Source organism: Asterias rubens, chromosome 9 (assembly GCF_902459465.1).
Source record: "Asterias rubens chromosome 9, eAstRub1.3, whole genome shotgun sequence".
NCBI lineage: Eukaryota > Metazoa > Echinodermata > Asteroidea > Forcipulatida > Asteriidae > Asterias > Asterias rubens.
The window spans coordinates 9,108,159-9,129,746 of record NC_047070.1 but is presented as its reverse complement, the minus strand read 5'-3'; the positions used below and the strand labels follow the sequence as shown (position 1 = coordinate 9,129,746).

The 21,588-nt window shown below is 39.0% G+C and overlaps 1 protein-coding gene across 2 annotated transcripts; it reads left to right on the top strand.

Annotated features, from left to right (window-relative positions):
- Window positions 1–481: 481 nt before the first annotated feature.
- LOC117294928 (exonuclease mut-7 homolog) lies at window positions 482–20,348 on the top strand. Of its 2 annotated transcripts, none has more exons than XM_033777477.1 (18): window positions 482–525; window positions 1,446–1,597; window positions 3,127–3,290; window positions 4,757–4,930; window positions 5,931–5,984; window positions 6,970–7,109; window positions 8,122–8,293; window positions 8,722–8,921; window positions 10,075–10,222; window positions 10,705–10,769; window positions 12,259–12,392; window positions 13,332–13,441; window positions 14,571–14,757; window positions 15,404–15,591; window positions 16,659–16,811; window positions 18,227–18,280; window positions 18,451–18,582; window positions 19,102–20,348. In XM_033777477.1, exons 2-18 carry the CDS (start codon window positions 1,474–1,476, stop codon window positions 19,771–19,773), a joined length of 2,871 nt encoding a protein of 956 aa, XP_033633368.1. In that variant the 5' UTR covers window positions 482–525; window positions 1,446–1,473; the 3' UTR covers window positions 19,774–20,348. The 2 variants fall into 2 exon arrangements, with proteins under 2 accessions (XP_033633368.1, XP_033633369.1); XM_033777478.1 differs by lacking the exon at window positions 482–525 and adding an exon at window positions 746–1,103.
- Window positions 20,349–21,588: the final 1,240 nt, after the last annotated feature.

Here is a 21,588-nt window from a genome sequence, read left to right as displayed (position 1 = left end):
GTTTGAGGAATTGGTCCATGGTTTCTCCTAAACATATTTTTAATTACTTGAATTTTATGAATGCTCAAGATAATAAAAGTTTTACATGTGTTAATATTTGTGTGTTTGCTATGTAAGACAGTTTGTTTATTAACACCAAGATCATCTTTGTGTGAAAAACATGGGATAATATGCAATAACTATTATTTTGTTTGTAGTGGTAGTCATTCAAGCATAACAAATTGAAATTTTTCTTAATTTCGTTCTTCAAAACTGTGCCCTTCGTTTAAAAAAATCAATTTCAGATTTATGGTTAGAATTTCGTCAGTTTTTATATCATAAACATTGCCTTAAACTAATTAATAAGAAGGTGCCTTTTGTGCTCTGTTATTTTGTTTGTTGTTATAACACCTTGACCTTTGAACAACCCATCCGATAGGTGCACCCCTTAACTTACACTTTCTATTTATGAGCACACAAGAGGGCGCCATTTGGTAAATAGTGCGAATGAGAAATAGTCGAAAGGCAGCTGGCATGATCAACTTGGTAAGTTATTTACGGCGATTTAAATGGTTTTCTCACAAATTATTCTAAAAATCCTTCGTTGGGTAGGTTTGACTCTTTCTCAGGCAGGGATAAGACACGAGATCAGGGCATGAGCAGCTTTCGTTTCGTCTGCGATCATCAATCATGAGACATGTTTGTTAGTTCAGTTGTTTGCTTTATTTATTTTACTTTATTTTATTTTATTATGTGACCTCATGATTCGAATTTTATCTTCAATCATGTCAATAGTTTTTTGAGATAATTGGACAGGCATATAACTGTTATAACATATAACAACCAATTTACTCAAACGAAGTAATGCCATATCCATAAATGTGTCCTCGATATCTCAAAATTGCTTACAGTTTTACACTATACAGCCTACTACACAGGTTTAGCCCACCTTCATAACCTTGTTGACCTGTGCTGTGGCTCTCTTTTAATATCAGTCTCATCACTGTAAGTGTAAAAATGTAATGGCGACAGTAATGAGACCCATAAAAGAGAGCCATTTATTTACAGCTCATCAGGGTGGGCAACACAGCACAGGTTGAACTTGGACGATCGGTGCAAGCAAGGTGCAAGGACCTTTGCAATTGCATATTTTTTATGAAAATTACATTGTACTTTCATTCGGATAGTATGTAGCAATGTCACAGTGCTTGTTGTAAGTTGTATTACTTGTTTCACCAAGCAGGATCAAGCAATAATAAATAGTTGGTAATGAATTAAACCAGCTCAAATGAAAACTTAAATTAATTTTGAAATAATAAATATCCTTAAACTACAATTTTGTCATGATTTTGTCAACTACAAACAAAGTTTTTGTTTTAACAATCTGGATCAAATTTGGCAGTAAAAATTACATTTGACAAATCTAGTTTGTTTTTCAAACATACATTTGTGTATTTTTCTTCCAGATGTCCTGATAGAGTATAAAGTACAACCATGCAACGAAGCAATCTGACCCATGCCAGTGCGTCATCAGCTCCAGTAGAGTGGGACACGTGGCTGTGCGAGGCAGAGAGATTGTGGCAATCAGAAGCAACAGATAAAGTCATTCACATTCTTGGTGAGGGAGCTCTTCTGTAATCTACCCTAAATTTAGACTGGGCCCCTGTCTTTATCCGCAAGGATAAAGACAGGTCGCTGCCGCTAGATCCAGTGATTCCCATTGGATACAATGCACGTGCAGTGACATAGATGCCCAAATAGTCACTGCTCTCAAGTCCGCAATGGAATTTGACTGCGTATCTATATGTGAAACGACAGGGGTCAGAGGTCAAACTACACGCCTGTTTTTGGCCGCTCTCTGGCGTTATTCACGAGCCTCGAAGAATGGCGTCAGACGTTCAGGCTACCCTAAATTATAATTCATTATGTTATTAGTTTAATGTTATAGTTTAATGCAACATATTATAGTTTTAAAGGCAGTGGACACTATTGGTAGTTACTCAAAATAATTATTAGCATAAAACCTAACTTGGTAACGAGTAATGGGGAGAGGTTGATAGTATAAAACATTGTGAGAAACGGCTCCCTCTGAAGTGTTGTAGTTTTCGAGAAAGAATTAATTTCCCATGAATTTGATTTCGAGACCTCAGAATTAACTTTTGAGGTCTCGAAATCAAGCATCTGAAAAGCACACAATTTTGTGTGATAAAGGTGTTCTTTCTTTTATTATCTCGCAACAAATTGAGCTAAAAAAATTCACAGGTTTGTTATTGTATGCATATGTTGAGATACACCAAGTGAGAAGTTGGTCTTTGACAGTTACCAATACATTGTAGTGTCCAGTGTCTTTAATGCAACATATTATAGTTTAATGCAACATTTTCTTAAAAAGTGTACTGATTATTAGGAAAATTATGATCATTTGAACTAAAAAATTGTTCTTTAAGAATGTCGACGAAAGTCCTGAAAAATATAGGCCTAATTTGGGGTTAAACAAAGATTGACTAACCAGGGACCTCCAGATAGTTTATTCAACCCAAAATCATTTAAAAATTCACCCAGTCAGTTTCCCTTGTGGTTTATTATTTGAAATGTAATACAAATATAAACCACCAGGGAAACTGACTGGGTAAAAAGTTTAATGACTTTGGGGTTGAACAAAGACATATTTACTAGAGTGGGACTCGAACCAACGACCTCCGGATTAGCGTGCCGGTGCTCTGGGAATCATGTAAATCCGGAGGTGTTGTTTCGAGTCCCACTCTAGTCAATTTTTCTTTGTTTAAACCATCCCCAAAATTGAATATAAATTTGAAGAATATGGTCCTCTTTGAAAAACTATATTTTTAAAATTAGATATTACTTCTTCTGCCTTTCAAGAAAGGAAATGATATGCAGGAAAAAAGGAATCGCCAAATACGATTTTAAAACTAAATTTCACCAGGCCTGATCTTTCACGGAGGCAACAAAGGCGACTGCCTCCATGCCCCCTGGTCATTGCCTTGGTGCCCTTGAAATGCTGCAGTAGAAAATTACAATTTCCGCATAGGGTGCCCTTTACCAAGGAGAAAAATGCCTCGGTGACCTTGCCCTTTCAAAAACGAAGCATACAGGCCTGTTTCACTTTATTTTTATTCTATTTTACAGTTGGAGCATTCAGATCAGTGTCGCCCTACAGTCTGCACGCCTTGGTTCTTCATCTGTTGGATAAGAGTCAAGACCTTCGCCGGATGAAACATTCATCTCTTGGGCTGGTTGTTCTCAAAGAGTTTGAACGATGGACACACATGAACAGACACTCACTTCCTCCGGTTGGTTTTTCTTATGCACCATCTTTAAAGGAACATTACAGAATTGGTTTTGCTTGCAAAAATGTTGCTGGCAGTGTAAGCACTTTATGTAATCCACCATAAACTGACAAACCTGTAGAAGTTTGAGATCGATCGGCCATCTGGGTCACGAGAATAAGGATAACCGATTACAAATTTTGCATTGCATCGACGCCAAACAAAAATGTATAAAACGTTCACTGAGCGATAAACTCCAAATTATACTACGTTTTTCTCATCAAACATGAAATTTCAGACAGAAATCTTTCAAGGGATGTTTTCTACTATCATAATCATTAGACCAAGTAAGTTTTATGTAAACCTGTGATCTTCACGATTTTTGTTTATTACCAATTCTGTAACGTTCCTGTAAGTAACTGTCCAAACGATGATTGGTCAAAGTAAAACTGGGGAGAATTTTGGGGATGAATTATTTGGTTTGAGAAAATATTGGAAAAAAGCTTACCCGGTGCTTGGTTTGCAGTACAACAGCTTTCGATAGTATAAAACCTTTTGAGAATCATTTAACTTTGAAGAAATGTTATATGGAAAAATATTTAAGTTTGTATTCCCTAAAAATTGAATTTGACAAGCGTTACTGACAGTAGCATCTCTCAGATTGTGTATTTCAATTACGGATTGTTCTTCCTGCATGGACATAATCGCTCTGGATTTTCAGCGATATCTTAAAAACATGACCTTTTGAAATGACATTTACACAGGTTAGTTTTATTGTATATATATATCTCTTATTGTATAGACGATGTGACCTCTGACGTCACACGAAAACCATAACATGATTCGCGCGCATACCGCCGGGCAAAACCTTTGTGTTTTGGCAGCCAGCTAGAAAGTGTACGCAATCTTACTATGACTACGCAACTCAGTGCCCGGCGAAACATGACGTATAGAGTGTTTTGTCAACAGAGGGCGGTTTGAATGTAAACATAGGTCACATCGTCTATAGGATGAGCACAATTGAACCGTGCCAACAACCAAAGGTTTCCTTGCCTTTAAAGACACTAGACACTATTGGTATATGTCAAAGACCAGTCTTCACACATGGTGTATCTCAACATATGCATAAAATAACAAACCTGTGAAAATTTGAGCTCAATCGGTCGTCGAAGTTGCGAGATAATAATGAAAGAAAAACACCCTTGTCACACGAAGTTGTGTGCTTTTGGATGCTTGATTTTAGAGACCTCAAATTCTAAATATGAGGTCTCGAAATCAAATTCGTGAAAAATTACTTCTTTCTCGAAAACAGCATTACTTCAGAGGGAGCCGTTTCTCACAATGTTTTATACTATCATCCTCTCCCCATTACTCGTTACCAAGTAAGGTTTTATGCTAATAGTTATTTTGAGTAATTACCAATAGTGTCCACTGCCTTTAAACAATACCAAACATGAAATAATATATTTATCTGGTTTTAAAATTTGCAGGACATCAAGAGGGTCTTAACAAATGATGTAAAGCTTCAAGCTCTGCGTCTAGCAACCAGTGCCCACATTACCATCTTAGATCTGCTGTGTAAACTGTACCATCTTGAGGCCCCGGGGAATGAGTTCTTGGCATCACATCTCAGGGTGCTCATAGCAAGGGACCAGTACAAAGAGGTTTGTTTAAGTCAGGATGCTAGACCATCCTATCCAATCCAATGGCTTGGTTTGATACTTCAGGGAGGCAACGAAGGCGATTGATTCCATGCCCCGTGGTCATTGCCTTGGTGCCCTTGGAAATAGAAATGAACAATTTCCTCAGAGGGTGCCTCGTGTAGGGTGCCTTTATACGAAGGAGAAAAATGCCTTGGTGCCCTTGCTCTTTCACAAACGAAACATACAGGCCTGTTCAATTATGGGCTAGTCAACTGCTTGGCCCAATATTCTGTCTTGCTTACTGTGAAGATTAATGCTGACGCTAATAAGCCCATTCACGGGTTATACAGTTATAGCAAGGAATAGTTGTGTCATGCTAGGCGTTCTTGCTCACACGGCTACTGTATAAATGCTGGCCCTATCCCTGGTAACCCAAAATGATGAGCATATAAAGCATAGAGTTGTGCAGTAAGAAGTGCCATGGTAAAGAGACCCCTTGCATATGACGTCGAACTTTTAAAAAGCGCTATCCCTGAGGCCAAAAGGAGGCAGATCACGGGACAATAGCTGTACTTTGTGCGCATAATTGTGCACATGACCTCAGCGTATCTGGTAGCATTTCGCTTATGCGAGGGGATCCATTGATTTCTATAAACCCCTTACACAATTTGTCTACCATCTCCATCATTTTGAGCGTGAAATCGTTTGTGTATGTTTGCGCTCGATTTTGACTGGCTAAACGGCAGGTAGGATGCGCGCGTGTAGGTGCGCTGCGCATTGTGCATGGGTCTGTTACACCCTGTACTTCTGTGCTATCACTGAAGCCGAAAGCCACAGTCACAGCCGAAGCCATTTATTTTTTTAGACGTAGCTACAAGTGGGTTGGTGGAATCTACGAGGTAGGGATCGCAACGTCAAGTTTTAATTTCAAGAATGATAACCTTGGGTTCATTTGGGTTACTTGTGCAGGTCTTTTGGTGTTACTTTAAGGTATCAATTATCTTTGTGTCTGTTTTCACAGGCTGGAGTGTGTGTACATAGGCTTCATCTACAACATTGCTTCAAAATTGAAGAGGTTTGTATCGCCACCTTGTCCACTTTTTTATTTATTCTGTTCGCAGAAATGTATAGCCTCAAAGTGATGGTTTTAAGTGAGATTTTGAGATGAACTAATCCATTGCAGAAATCCTACTACAAATACAAAAAGACATAATCATTCAACATGGTGTGATGATCATTTAACATAACATTGCAATTATTTCATGGTACAGAATCCTTCTTTAGCTTTTTTTCCCCAACCCTAAATAGTGCTTCAGAATACTGTTTTTTACTCCCGAAAAAGTCTCAAATTCAACAGTTCTGTTGCACCTAGACCTCCAGGGAGGCCCTTGTCGTCTCCCTGGACCGCAGCCATGAGCCACTGCACTCCTCTTGTTCCTCTCCGCCCACCACTTTAATTGGTCTACGATTTCGGCCAAAATGCTTGGGCCGCCCATTCCTAACGTTATATAAAACCATTCCCTGTCCATGACAAATGACAATAAACATTGTCTCCCCCCCCCCCCCCGCTCAATGTTGACTGTAACCAGAAGAAGACCGCCAATTGGAACCAACATTGAAAGGGGGCAGGGGGGGAGGGGCCAACGAGATATGGCCGGGATTGTAGCTTGCAACCCTGTTCACCGGAGTGTGGGTTCAAATCCCGGTCGTGACACTTGTGTCCTTGAGCAAGATACTTTACTACAATTGCTTCTCTTCACCCAGGGGTATAAATGGGTACCTGCAAGGGTAGGGGTTGATATTGTGAATGAAAAAGCCACAAGCGTCTTACAGGCAGCTCAGGGCTGTATACTCCTCAGGGAGCTGAGAACCATTACAAAGGGATGTTATTGGCCCTACGACCAGGTCACTAACGTAAAGCGCAATGATACGGTTATTGTGAAATGCACTATATAAGAATTTGTTATTATTATTATTCAAGTGTTCATGGAATATTGTTGTGGTAGGTTTGTTTTGTGGTTGATTTCTTTTATAATCAACCACTTCTTCTTTTGTTTCAGATATGCTTGCCTCTGGTATTTCAGGATAAGATCAGTCTGGTTGAGAAGTACGTCCAGGGCTACCCAGCTACTCAGATTGAGCTTATACAGAAGTTAGATTCCTTCTGTACCAAGAAGTCAAATCTCTTTCAAGTCATCGAGTAAGAGATTGTGGATTTCCTAATGATTATCATAATACAGGCCTGTATGCTTCGTTTTTGAAAGGGCAAGGGCACCAAGGCATTTTCTCCTTGGTAAAGGGCACCCTATGAGGAAGTTGTCAATTTCTACTGCAGCATTTCAAGGGCACCAAGGCAATGACCGAGGGCATGGATGCCCTCGCCTTTGTTGCCTCCGTGAAGTATCAGCCCTACCATAAGTTACAATTAGATTGTGAAACATAACGTTTCTAAATTTATTCGCTTCAATTATGTAATGAAACAAAATATGAATGATTTTATTTTTTCTTCGCCCAAACACGGGCAATGCATCTTGAAACCCAGCTGATTTTAATTATTTAAAGAGCACCAAACTCAAGCTCTGCTGTTTCAGATCAGAAGAGTGTGGGTTTGAGTCCCAGTCATAACACTTGGTTTACTTAGGCAAGACCTTCAACCATTGCTATGTCATTCAGATGGGATGTAAGGCTGCAGGTCATGTGTGTTATAAAGACTATCAATAGACCGTATTGAATAACCCCTTTTTGCTATGAAAAGTTGCCACCTTGTAGGGCAAACCGTATGTGCGTCCAAACGCGTACATCATCGAAGCACACAGCACGCATTATTCCCGGTTTGTATTTCTACGGCACATGCACGCACACACGCACGTACACGCACAGACGCCATCTTGTAGGTCAGTTATTTGAGCCGCGTGACGTCATATTCATTACGGTCTATACATGGGTAAATAACCCCAGTATTTACTTATCGCAAGTAGAAGAGGTTCGACCGTTGTGTCTGGCAGTGCGACTGTTCTCAATTATAATCGCGCACTAGAAAGGACGAAGAAGAAGAAGAGTTGTCTGTAACTATAAGTCTGCTCATAAATATTAGTTTTGAGGGCTGGGTCAGTCTAATCAAGCTTGTCTTCACTTGGCGAAAGACTCTCATCATGTCCTACCATCTGATTTTTCCTCCTCCTGTCATTCCATTCTTGAATTTTTTTTCACAGAGAGCTGAAAATCCCGGGGACGAAGAAGGAGAAGCTGCGACCCAGGAATCTGAGTAAATTGATACTTCGTCTGGCGAAGCTCTATAAGCTGGACGGCGCCCTCTACCCGAACACAAACTTTCACAAGGATCTTGGCGCTGTCAAGTACTTGCTCTACAAGAAATACACAGAGGTGTGTGAATAATGATAAAAATAGTAACAATAATAATAATAATAATAATAATAATAATAATAATAATAATAATAATAATAATAATAATAATAATAATAATAATAATAATAATAACGTGTACCTTCCCTTTTACCATAATTGTTGGGACGGTAGTGCATTCAGTGTTTTTGCTTGTGCACCGGCCAGACTCCTAGTGGATGATACACATGCCTACTTCCTACTGTGATGGTAGTAACAATGTCTATCAGCCCAAGGGTCTGTTGCAAATACTGGTTACAGTTGATTTAGGTTGACACCCCTAAATCAGTTGAGTGTAGCCCTCACCTCCAAGTTGCCATCTTGCTGTGTGATTTTAGGCAATTTTGAGAAGGACAAGAAGAAGAATCAAATTGATCGTTATTTATTTTTTTTGTTTTCTTCAATTGCAGTTGACTTTAGATGCTGAGAACTGGGACGAGCTCGTTGTGAACACCATCAGGGATAACAAGGAGTTACAGATTGAGTTTGTTTACCTCTTGATGTCGTACAATGACTTGCCAGCTGCTGCTAAATGGGCTCTGTATTACGAGATTGATCAGAGTCAGCTCTCTCAGAACGTCTTGGAAGAGATTGAGAGAGCCAAAGAATGGTAAACTTACGATCAAGTAGATTTTTATTTTTATTATACACCCAAGAGCACAAAATCACCATAGGGGGTTGAATATATATAGGAAACAAGAAGAAATGCAAAGTTGTAGATGTGGGAGGAAAACCCGAATAGACCGTACTGAATATGACATCACCGTTAAAATATCTGCCCTACAACATGGCGTCTGTGCGCGTGTGCGTCCGTGGGTAGGTATCCACATTCAAACCGGGGACCTATAACAAAAGGGACAATGGGTCCTCGGTTGCTATCACAAAGAGTTGAACAAAGGAGGGTCCACGATTGCAGGTGTTTACACACTTGCGTGTGTGCGTGCATGTGCCGTAGAAATCAAACCGGGAATGTTGTGTGCTTCGTGCTTCATTGATGTGCGCGTTTGGACGCGCGTACGGTTTGCCCCTACAAGATGGTGACTTTCATTGCAAAAAAAGGGTTAATCAATACAGTCTATTGGGAAAAACCCTAGCAATCAGGTAATAATAACAATTATAAGACTTTGTAAAGCGCCTATTGGAAAAAGCCTCTAAGCGCATAAAGAGAACAATAAAATAAACAACGAGAGAAAGATACAAGATACAAATAAGCAAAAAAACAAAACCCAGCTTTAAACAAATGAGTTAGGGAGGTAGGGACCGAGAACCCAATCCGCCATGCAAGGCTCTGGTCTGAGGTGGGATTTGAACCAGGCTCCACAGAGGTGAAAGGTAGGGAAGGAAACTACTGAGCCAACCTGATTCCACCAAGGTCCCTGATCAGGTCTGATGTTTTGTCCAAAAGGCGATTGCCTCCATGCCCCCTTGGTGCATCGAAATGCTCCAGAAGAAATTTACAATTTCCTCATAGGGTGCCCTTTACAAAGGAGAAAATGCCTTGGTGCCCTTGCCCTTTCATACGTGTACATAGGTTTGCTCAGTACATATGAGACATGTCATTCTCTATTATACACTCTCTGGCCTCATACAAGGTATCTTAAGCATTACAAATACTCAATAATTTCAATCCTACTCCCCCCCCCCCCCTGATGGTTTCATCAACAAAGTAAAGTAGATAAATTCCACACCGTGTTACCGCAAACTGAATTATACATCAAGCTTTTTACTGATACATTTATGCCGTCTGTTGATCTATCATTCAGCCCTCCTCCCTCTGATGAAGTGGACTGCTGGGATGATGATACATTAATACCTCAGATGTCATTCTATCAACTGAACTTGCCCCTTGATGATGTCTGTATGGTGGACACTCTTGATGACCTTCATGCGTGCGAGATGCATCTGGTTCAGGTAGAAATCTTGTGCTCTTAGATAACTTTGTCAGGTACCCAGCATACAGGTACCCTGCTTCTTAAAGGCACTGGACACCATTGGTAATTACTCAAAGTCAATTTTTTGACTCCCATAAATGGCCGACCGTGTAAGTTCGCAAAGTAAAAGGAAAACCACGCAATTTCGAGGCAAATTTGTGTGGATCATTGTGTTCTACTTTTCTAAATCATCTTTCTAACCATATGCATTTTATAACAAACGGTTGCAATGCTTTTCAAAGACCTACTCGACCGATCCAAGGCAACGTGTTCCTTTAAGTGTGACGTCAGATGTTCAGGCTATAGAGTCTTAATTTTAAGGGGAAAAAAGCACTCTCTTAGTTGATAAGTGTTATGGAGTTTGAGTTTGAACAAATGCCACTTGCTTCCATTTCAAAAAAAAAGATTCCACACCTGTAGTAATAAATTATTCTTAACTTGTTTTTTTTATTTATTTTTCAGGAAGGTCAAATAGTTGGAATTGACATGGAGTGGACTCCATCGTTCACAGCAACACAGATTACAAGGTAATTATGCACATAATCATTTTGCACAACTTTACTAAAAAACATTATTTGGGTGTTGTAATTTTTGCGCAGTAGCCAGGCAATTGGTCCTAGTATCGCTTTCCCCCATCAACACAAAGTTAATGACAATAAAAACTTGCTTTGTGAGAAGCATATACTGAAGCTGTTGAATTTATAAACTATTTTGAGAAAGCATTTTTTTCAAACTAATATAGCTTGGATAGTTTTCACCCCAAAACATGCTAATCTGAGAAAACGATTTATGCATGAATCATGTCTCAGATTTCTCAGGGTTGGTGTCTACGGCCAGAGATTCGGCTGGTACCCACTGTCGCTTCGTTACAGACACTGGACAATATTGGTAATTGTCAAAGACCAGTCTTCTCACTTGGCGTATCTCAACATTGCATAAAATAACACACCTCTGAAAATTTGAGCTCGATTGGTCGTCGGAGTTGCGAGATAACTATGAAAGAAAGAAAAAAAACACTTGTCACACAAAGTTGTGTGCTTTCAGATGCTTGATTTAGAGACCTCAAATTCTAAATCTGAGGTCTTGAAATCAAATTCGTGGAAAATTACTTCTTTCTCGAAAACTACGTAAATTCAGAGGGAGCCGTTTCTCACAATGTTTTATACTATCAACCTCTCCCAATTAAGGTTTTATGCTAATAATTATTTTGAGTAATTACTAATAGTGTCCACTGCCTTTAAATGTTGACATTCTTTAGAACATACCGGGCAATCTCAGTAGTCTAGTTGGTAAGACACTGCTCTAGAATTGCAAACGTCTTGGGTTCGAATCCCACCAAGTAATATGCCTGTGAATTTGTTCACAGGACTAGGGGGAAAGTACCGAGTATAATCCCGATGCAAATTTAACATCTATTACACTGTGACATTTATTTGCTGTTTTTGTTCAGCAAGACACTGTATTCAGCAGCTGAAACTTTCACATGTGACGTTTATTTTCTTTATAATTGTGCCTAGAAATCAGCATTACGTTGACAAAGAACAATGTATGACCCTACCTTAAAGGCACTGGACACCTTTGGTAGTTGTCAAAGACCAGTCTTCTTGCTTGGTGTATCTCAACATATGCACAAAACCTGTAAAAATTTGGGACTCAATTGGTCAACGAAGTTGCGAGATAATAATGGGAGTAAAAACACCCTTGTCACACGAAGTTGTGTGCTTTCAGATGCTTGATTTCGGGACCTCAAAATCTAATTGTGAGGTCTCGAAATCAAATTCACATATTTGAGTGAAAAAAAAAAAGAAATTCTGAAAAACTACGTTACTTCAGAGGTAGCCATTTCTCACAATGTTTTATACTATCAACAGCTCTCCATTGCTTTTTACCAAGTAAGTTCTTATGCTAACAATTAGTTTGAGTCATTACCAATAGTGTCTAGTGCCTTTAAACATGGTAGACGTGCTTCAATGTTCTCACTTCCTGATGAAGACTAACATGTTTATTTTCTTACAGTGTCGCTGTCGTTCAACTAGCAACCCAAGACAGAGCATTCTTGTTGGATCTTCCCGCTCTAATGACTCTTGATCCAGTCAAGACAACTTCTTTCTTTCAATCCTTTCTTTCAAGCACACAAGTTTTGAAACTAGGTAAGATAACCCAGACTGTTTAAATAATGTAATGTCTTCATTGTCCACTCCAACACAATTCATTGAAATTGTGAATCTGTGTCTTTCGTTCCTAAATGGTTAAGCAGAACTTGTGATTTCTGTTTTAATCGTTTCTACCGATTCCAAACTAAAATTCTGGCCCGCCTGTATAAGCAGCAATTGTGTCGACATATTTTCCAGGATCTGTCACGATTAAAAGTAGAATTACACTACAGCCAATCTTAACAGTCGAAAAAACACAAACCGAAAGGGTGAATTCAGTACAACTTGTAGAGGATTTTAAAGCCATTAATTGGACCCTTTCGTTACAGAAAAATAAAAAAATAATCACAGGGTTTACAGAAGGTTGTGGTGAAAGAACTTCTCTTGAAATATTAGTCCATGAAATGCTTTACTTTTTGAGAAAACAGTTAAACAATATCAATTCTCGATAGCGAGAATTACGGATTTATTTTAAACACATGTCATGACACGGCGAAACGTGCGGATACAAGGATGAGTTTTCCCGTTATATTCTCCTGACTCTGATGACCGATTGAGCCTAAATTTGTTATTTTATTATAGAAGGTGTGATACACATGTGGGCCTTGGAAAATACTGTTTACCGAAAGGGTCCAATGGCTTTGAATAATGCACTACATTTTGAAGGGGATTAAGACAAAGGGATGGCAATCATTCTTCCTGGATAGCACATGGGGCTTACATTTTCAAGAAAAGAAAGGTGGAATTTTGTTCACTATCGTCCCAGTTAAAACCAGATTACCACTAAGGAAATATCGAAATGGATTTCAGTGCTCTGTTGTTGTCCAATGGTTAAACGTCCCCACTCTACCCTCTATGTCGGAGTAATTTAACATGGTAGTCAAAATGCTTCTTCTGTAAACTTTGCAACAATTGACCTTTGACCTGTTTGTTTAGGTTTTGGTATCAGTGGTGACTTTCAGATGCTTAGCAAGTCCTACCCAGACCTAAAAGCACCCGTAGCTAACGTCCAGCGTATAGTGGATCTGCTCATGCTCAGTAAGCAAGTAAGACAGTTTCTTTACATTTTTGTAATTTAATCCAACTCAAAGCAAAGTTTGTTCCCACATAATTATCATCTTGAAGAAGAACAAAAAAGTAGTCAATATGTATAAATATGGAGGCACGTTCCAAAAAGCAGGGCTTGTCACGGAACAGCCTACGAAATGAAACAAAACAACAGTTTTACAATAGACAAATAAACAAAATAATAATAATAGTAATAAGACTTGTAATGCGCACGTATCCACCCTGCTGGGTGTTCAAGGCGCAGAAAAACCAAAAACAAACAAAACAAAATTAGTCCTTGAAAAATTGTGACATAAGATAAGTTTTGAGAAGAGATTTGAATGTTGTGGTACAAAGACAAGATCTAAGATTAAGTGGTATAGAGTTCCAGATGCGTGGGGCAGCTAAAGAAAAAGACCTGTCTCCCCATGAGTGTTGAGACTTGGGTTCAATGAGAAGAAGCATGGAACTTGATCGAAGATTTCTTGATGGAGTGTAAACTTGAAGAAGTTCAGAAATATAGAGGGGAGCCTTGCCATTAAGTGCTTTGTGGACAATGAGCATCAGCTTGAAGATGATTCGTTGAGATAAATAAAATAACATTTACAACAAGTAACCAGTGTGTGTTCACGTGTCATGTCAACGACTAGCAACAGTAGTAAGATGAGAAATAACTCAATATGGGGGTGGGGGGGGTACCAGCCAGGGTAGAGGTTGATATTGTGTATGAAAAGCCACAAGCGCCTTACAGGCAGCTCAGGGCTGTATACTCCCAAGGGAGCTGAGAAACATTGGAAAGGGATGGTATTGGCCCTATGACCAGGGCACTTATGTAAAGCACATTGATACGGTTATTGTGAAATGCGCTATATAAGAATTTGTTGTTATTATTATTATTAGATTCACAAGTATTGTTAAATATTCTAATAGATTCTCAAATATTCTCACATTCTCACAAATTCTCACACATTCCCATAGATTCTCACAGATTCTGACATATTCTCACACATTCTCACAGATTCTCACACATTCTCATACATTCTCACAGATTCTCAGATATTCTCACACATTTTCATAGATTCTCACAGATTCTCAGGTATTCTCACACATTCTCATACATTCTCACAGATTCTCACAGATTCTCCAGGCATCCTAAGTAGACCAGCAGACCGTGGTGCAGGAGATGCTCAGGTTTCTTCTGCCAAAGGATTGAGTGAATTGACTCTTCAATGCTTCGGCCTGACTTTAGATAAGAAAGAACAATTATCCAACTGGGAGAGGCGCCCCTTGCGACAATCACAAATCAAATACGCTGGTAAGTGTTGGTGCTTTAGGGTGCGTTCAGACACGGTACTAAAGTTGGTTTAACTCATGGTTCAACTCGATCGAGTTCAACTCAGTGTGTCTGAACGGATCTAAAGTTAGTCCGAATTGAGTTCAACCCACAAAAGATAAACCGTCCAGGAAGGGGGTTTATCTGTAGACCGCTTTGGGTTTATCTTTTAACACTGTGTGGACAGAATAAAAAAGACCACATCCGGTTTAACTCACAACAGGCGACCCATTGACCTCCGTAATCATTACGTAAACACACGGTGACCAATGAACAGGACAATAAACAGGATGTTAGAGTAACGGGGTCGCATTTTCTTTGACCTCTTAAAACCAAAGATAAACCGGATCGGGTTTAACTCAGTGCTGTCTGAACGCAATAGGTTTTTTTTTTTTACGATCACCCCCTGCTGCTCGTAAAAGTTAAACCGGTTCGGGTCTAACTTAGTACGCTGTCTGAACATACCCTAAGCCTCCTCAGTCAAGATTCCTGGCAATTAGTTTTGTTCAAAGGATCAGAGCGTGTCATTTTCTCAAGTTTATCTTCCAAACTGAAGATTTGTAAATACACTAGACCACCTATTGTCTTACCAATAGACCACCGTGCTACTTTTTTTTTCTATGTGCAGCTCTGGACGCTTTTTGTCTCTTGGAGATCTACTCTCTCCTGAAGGACAAAGTGAACGAAGCCGGCCTGCAGATTGACATGGAACCCACATGCGCCTCCAAGACACCCAAAAAGTCCAAATCCAAATCCAAATCCAAATCCAAGGAAGCCAAAAAAGCAAAGAATAAATCTCTACCACAGGTTTTTAAGGTAACTCAAATGCATTGCAAGTAAAAGTAGTTGTAATGATTGGGACAGTGGAGATGTCAGGAAAAAAAACTGTTCACCATGTATTCTTTATTTTAGAAAATAGTGCACAAGTTTTGCACAGTGTTATTGACAGAGTCGGTGACTTGGATTAAAGTCACACTTTAATTGCCAATTTCATTGACTTGCTGCTTAAAGTCAGCGGACACTATTGGTAATTGTCAAAGACCAGTTTTCTCACTTGGTGTATCTCAACATATGCATAAAATAACAAACCTGTGAAAATTTTAGCTCGATAGGTCGTCGGAGTTGCGAGATTACTATGAAAGAAAAAAAACACCCTTGTTACACGAAGTTGTGTGCTTTCAGATGCTTGATTTCGAGACCTCAAATTCTAAACTTGAGGTATTGAAATCAAATTCGTGGAAAATTACTTCTTTCTCGAAACTACGTCACTTCAGAGGGAGACGTTTCTCACAATGTTTTACACTATCAGCCTCTCCCCATTTCTCGTTACCAAGTGAGGTTTTATGCTGATAATTATTTTGAGTAATTACCAATAGTGTCCACTGCCTTTAATACTTAAAAATGACTTGTGACTTGTCTTGACTTGAGGGAAAATTACTTTTACGACAATTATTGTTTAAAAAGTTTTGAAAAATCGAGTCTTCGATTATGACGCCATTACCATTGATCCTGATATTTTTTGGTGCTCTTGTCACAAGGGCAAACATTATATCTGCAAGGTAACACGTTTTTGACTGTGTTTAAGATTGTCATGGGAGTGGGCTTAGTTGGGACATTTTGTGACTTGTGACTTGACCTGACTTGCAAAATTGGACTTGTGACTTGACTTGCGAAGCGAAAAATTTACTTTTGACTTTTGACTTGACTTGAGCAAAGATGACTTGTGACTTGATTTGACTTCTTTTACAACACTTCTTTTGCAAGCATTTAAATGTTACACCCTGTTGAAAGTCTGCGATTTTGTTCCTTTCAAATGTCAAAGCACTTTTCAAGTACACTTGGTACTTGCACGGTGGACACAGAATCTCATAGTCTTGTTTTAGATACCACCACAGGCAGTAGAGGCGATGATACGACCAGGAGAATTGTCTGTTGTGTGTGATACAATGCTACAAGGTCTCGGTAGACAACTCAGGACTTGTGGTGTGGATGTCAAGATCTTAGAAACCTCGGACGATCACGATGAAGCAGCTAAGGTATTTTAATAATAATAAGCCCACTCGATCTTCTCTTACCTCTTCAGTCTCCTGACGATGACTAGAGCAAGCTAGTCGAAATGTTGAGACCAATTTAAGAACTGACTCCGCGGTAGTACAGTTAATCTCGATCCTATAAGCTAAAGTAGTAGTCCCAGCCTATTTTCTATACCATCTGCCCGGGTAATAGTTAAAAAAGCAGGACAGTTCTTTTCAGAACTGAGAAGTCTCCCGAACCCCCGAACATCTACTCCGCGGCAGTAGAATAAAGCAAGACAGTTCTCTAAGAACAAACTCTACCTGGCAAGTAGATACACACATGGTGTTACCGCAAACCAAATATATATTGATACCTCGCCATGCAATGCCTCAAATCCTATATAATGATGATGTTAGTAATAAAAACACTTTTATAGTGTGCCGGTACTTGTCAAGTTTTGACACTATTGGCGCAGTACAAAACCCTTAAAGTAGATAACAACATTCCAAAACAAGATACATGTATTTGTCTGGGATTCGAACTGCTTGGAGCTACTGTGCAATCTCGGCCGTCTAGTGGCAAGACATCTGCTCTAGAATTGCACAGGTTGCATGTTTGGGTATGGATGTGGATTTTTTTTTCACAGGACTCGGGGGGGGGGGGGGGAGTACTGAGTTCACGGTGCTTTACATGCATCGGTGTATGGGTATAACTAAATAAAATACATGTATACAATACAAAATTTGTGTCTTAAAATAAACAAGCTACCAGCAAAAGGAGTCGTGGTTCAAAGGGCACTACTTTAGAAGAAATGGGTTTTGAGAGCAGTTTTGAAATCTCCAAATGGCTGATAGGCCATGTATTTTGAACGGGAGCTTATTGCATATTTCAGCAGCTTATATGAGGGACTTGAGAAAGTTGTAGGAAAAATAGTCAAAAAGTATGCATGATGAACGAACAGGGATAATATGAAATGTGTAAAGCAACCATGTATTATTATACATATACTGACTGGCAATGAGGTAACTAGTGTACGTCTATTCCCCCAAGGGACTTTGAGTGACCAGAAGAGCAACATATTTTAAGCCCCTCTTCTGGTCACTCACAGGCCCGAAGGGGAATAGACGTACACTAGTTACCGAATTATGCCAGTCAATATGTGTTTTATAACACAGCTCGGTCTTAAATGTGAAATAAGAACAGAAATCTGGAAAAGAAAGGAAGTTTTGTAGTTGCTGGTCACGATTCATGTCAAGAGAGGGTGCTGTAACCGGGCACTATTTTCAAAGACTAGTGCCCGCTCGGGAACCAGTTCCTGCAAACGCGCGCGTGATCACTAGACTATATTAGTTCATCCCACGTGACCGTGTTTCAGCCAACCAGATTACAGAACAAGCAAGAGTTGTGTTATAATATTAGATGTTTCCTTTTACAGATAGCTTTCAAGGAAAAGAGAGTCATATTGACGTCTGGAACACCATTTCAAACAGTGAGTCCTCATTATCTCATACTCTTTCAGCATTGCCTAAACAACAATTTAAGTTTCTTTGAAAATAATTTCAAAGATCAACAGATATTTTGTTTTATTCTGTCCCGAATTTCTTCTCCTAATTTTCTGCTGAAATTCTAATAGAAGGTCTTGTGTCCGTCCTTTTAAAGCTTAAATCCCAGGTAGGGGAAGGAAGGTGTCTGGCTGTCGACATAACGTGTAATGCCAAACAACAAGTGGCTCAAGTCTTCAAACACTTCAATGTCTGCATCAAACAAGAAGATGTTTTCAGTCGTTGTCAGGTAAAAAAGAGATTTTATGACTCCTTCTAGAATTCAAGTTCATGTGTTGCTTCACGGGCTCTCTGAACCAGAAACTGAACTCATTGTCCTGTCTTTATTGTAAGAAACCTGAAAGCAGAAGGCTTTCTATTTGCACTTTGTGAATTGCAATTGTAAAAATTTGCCGGAAATTAGCGTTTCTAAGTATATTCATAATGGCTTCTTATACAGCGAAAAAATCCATCCCTCTGTGACTTTCATGTCGAACGAACATTATTACCCCAGTCACTGGCCAATTTATTAATTTATTTCATCCCTAAACCATTTCAGCTCTCTGGGGAGTATACAGCCTGTGCTGTCATGTGTGTAGCGCATCAAGCTAAATCAATCACAAGAAGCATCTCCGTCCTCACAAGTACCCATCTACCCCTGAGTGAAGAGAAGCAATTGTAGTTTAAGTCATGACTGGGATTCCAACCCACACACCCTGATGACTCAACCATCAGAAATAAGGTTACACTTTTTCTTTTTTCACCTCAGGTTTGTAACAGCAACGTTTATATCAATGTGACCAATGAAGAGATGAGAAGACTCTGGCTGAACAAGAAGGCTCTCCTAGAAGGCCCTGTCGCTGAGACTCCATCAACCATTTCAGATACTCGGGCAGCAAGCAGTACATCGCCCTCAAACTACCCGACACGTCCCATTCAGGATCTTGTCTTCGACGATGACGAGCTGCTCCTTGATTGTGACGAAGATATTGAATTTGACTATTATCACTCAGCCATTGACGTTAACGCACCTGCCGCAACAATTGCCTCTACTCAACAAGTCACGCCTTGGATAGTAGACCCCCATCCTGCTTCTGCAGTTCCTCAGATGACGTCCTCTTATCCCCAATCCAAATCGCCCCTTGAAGTTTCTGCGAATACCCCAACACTCGCCCCTCTAGACAGTGCCAACTATCGAAAGAAGAGTAAATACTACAGGCCACAAACTGACAACAACCCTGAGCATAAGATCGACTTTGAAAGTGTCACCATCAACGGAGCCATCCCGCTTCAAGTTGAGCTCATTCCAGAAGGTGTTTTGTCTCAAATTGAGACTTTCTTTTGCTGCTCAGGGTGTGGCAAAGCCTTCTGGGATGGCACTCACTATGACCGAGTTGTGGACCAATTCTCGCATGTTCTAGATATGTCGGATAATTCTTGAGCTGTTTTCAGAACACTACATACGGTGCACATCTTTGCCAATTTTTCAACATAAAGTTGATTAGAAAAAAGCAGTAAATATTCTGTATGCTGTGGCATTTGTATTTGCAATAGTAAGCATTGTTTTTGTAATAAATTGTAAATAATGCTTTATTTTCTTGTAATTGTTTGTTTTAAGGGGAATTGTGTGTAAAGAAGGAAGGATTGCATGACAACTTATTTTCAAATTGTGCCAAAAAATACAACATTTTATAAAATATTGTAACAGCATGAAGTACGAAAGAGCACACAGTGGTTGCCAACTATACTTTTTTCCCTATAAACTAACTTTTTAAATCCTGAGTAATGTAGCCTTATTTTAACCTTAAGAACTCGGTGAATAAGTAGTAACTTCTAATTTTATTTTTTAATTATAAACAAGTTTGCTCTAGAATGAGGGTTTAATTTGTTTGATTGGTTTTGTTTGAGGTGGGGGGGGGAGTCAAGTATGTACTTATTAATTTTAGTTGGTAAGACACTGCTCTAGAATTGCAAGGGTCGTGGGTTCGAATCCCACCCGAGTAACATGCCTGTGATATTTTTTCACAGGACTCGGGAAAGTACTGAGTATACAGTGCTAACACACATCGGTTTATGGGTAAAAAACCAAAATTAATATTCTTTATCCCCGATGCAAATTTAACATCTATTATAAGTATGTACTTTGTACTTTACATGTATTCCTTCTTAAATCTGTCTGAAACACCAAAGTGGGATTCGAACCCGCAACAATCTAGTCTAGTTTACACCATCATGCCTAGTGTGGGCAAAATATCAACAATTTAATGATTTAAAAAGCAGTAAATGTAACTTCACAGGTGAATCAATGTAATGTGTGTATATGTAATGTTTAAACTAAACGAAAAGGCTAATTGCATGTACCTGCGTTGCTGTAATTCAGAGGTCCCGAGCCGTTTCTCACAATGTTTTATACTATGAACGGCTCTCTATTTCTAAATATCAATTAATTTTTTATGCTTACAATTATTTTGAGTAACTAAAGGAAGTGTCAAGTGCCTTTAAACACCAATGTATTGTGTTTATAATGTAAGTAACAAAACCTCAAGGCTGAATGCATGTATCTGCATGTTCAATATATTTAAGTGGAAAATTGCAATTAGAGATAATTTCCTGGGGATTTATTAATTCATGTGCTCCAGAAAATTCAAATGTATATGCTTTAAATGTTTGTATTTCTACAACTTTGTCTGCTTTGGGGACTAAATTACCCTGTGCCATTTTAATGAACACTTTCAACTAACTATGGATGAGTTAATTGACAGTAACTTGATATTAAAATGAACAAAGAAAATATTATGGGATTTATCAATAGATATTTTATCTAGTTGCTTTTTGTCCTATAATAAGTTTATTTGTTTATACTTTGTTGAGGCTTATATCCAGTAGCCTACATCTAATTTTTAGATTATTAATTCAAAAGTAATAAACTTGACTGAAATCAACTGAAATATGCATTTTCTCGCTTTATTGGAATTAGTAATTCAACTTCAAAAGTAAATAACCGTAGAGAAGGGACCTTATATTTCTCTAACAGATCTTGAGCAATAATATTGCTCAGCTTTTGGGGGGAAAGAGAGGCAGGAGAGTTCATGTGATTTAACTTATTATTATCATTTGTAACCTAAAAGTGCAAGTGTCTATTCAGCATCTTCGATTTGTTTATGAAGCGCGCTGATCGTTAACATTATTTATTTACAAACAAACACACGTGGTTTTTGGGGGAGAGTTTGTTAACTTTCTTGGGCTAATTTTGAGC

What these genes read in the sequence shown, in the direction of transcription:
- LOC117294928 (XM_033777477.1), top strand. Translation starts at nt 1,474, where the DNA reads ATGCAACGAAGCAATCTGACCCATGCCAGTGCGTCATCAGCTCCAGTA. An exon ending in CAAGGGACCAGTACAAAGAG is followed by an intron (nt 4,931 to 5,930) that starts GTTTGTTTAAGT and finishes CTGTTTTCACAG; the next exon opens with GCTGGAGTGTGTGTACATAG. An exon ending in CACACAAGTTTTGAAACTAG is followed by an intron (nt 12,393 to 13,331) that starts GTAAGATAACCC and finishes CTGTTTGTTTAG; the next exon opens with GTTTTGGTATCAGTGGTGAC.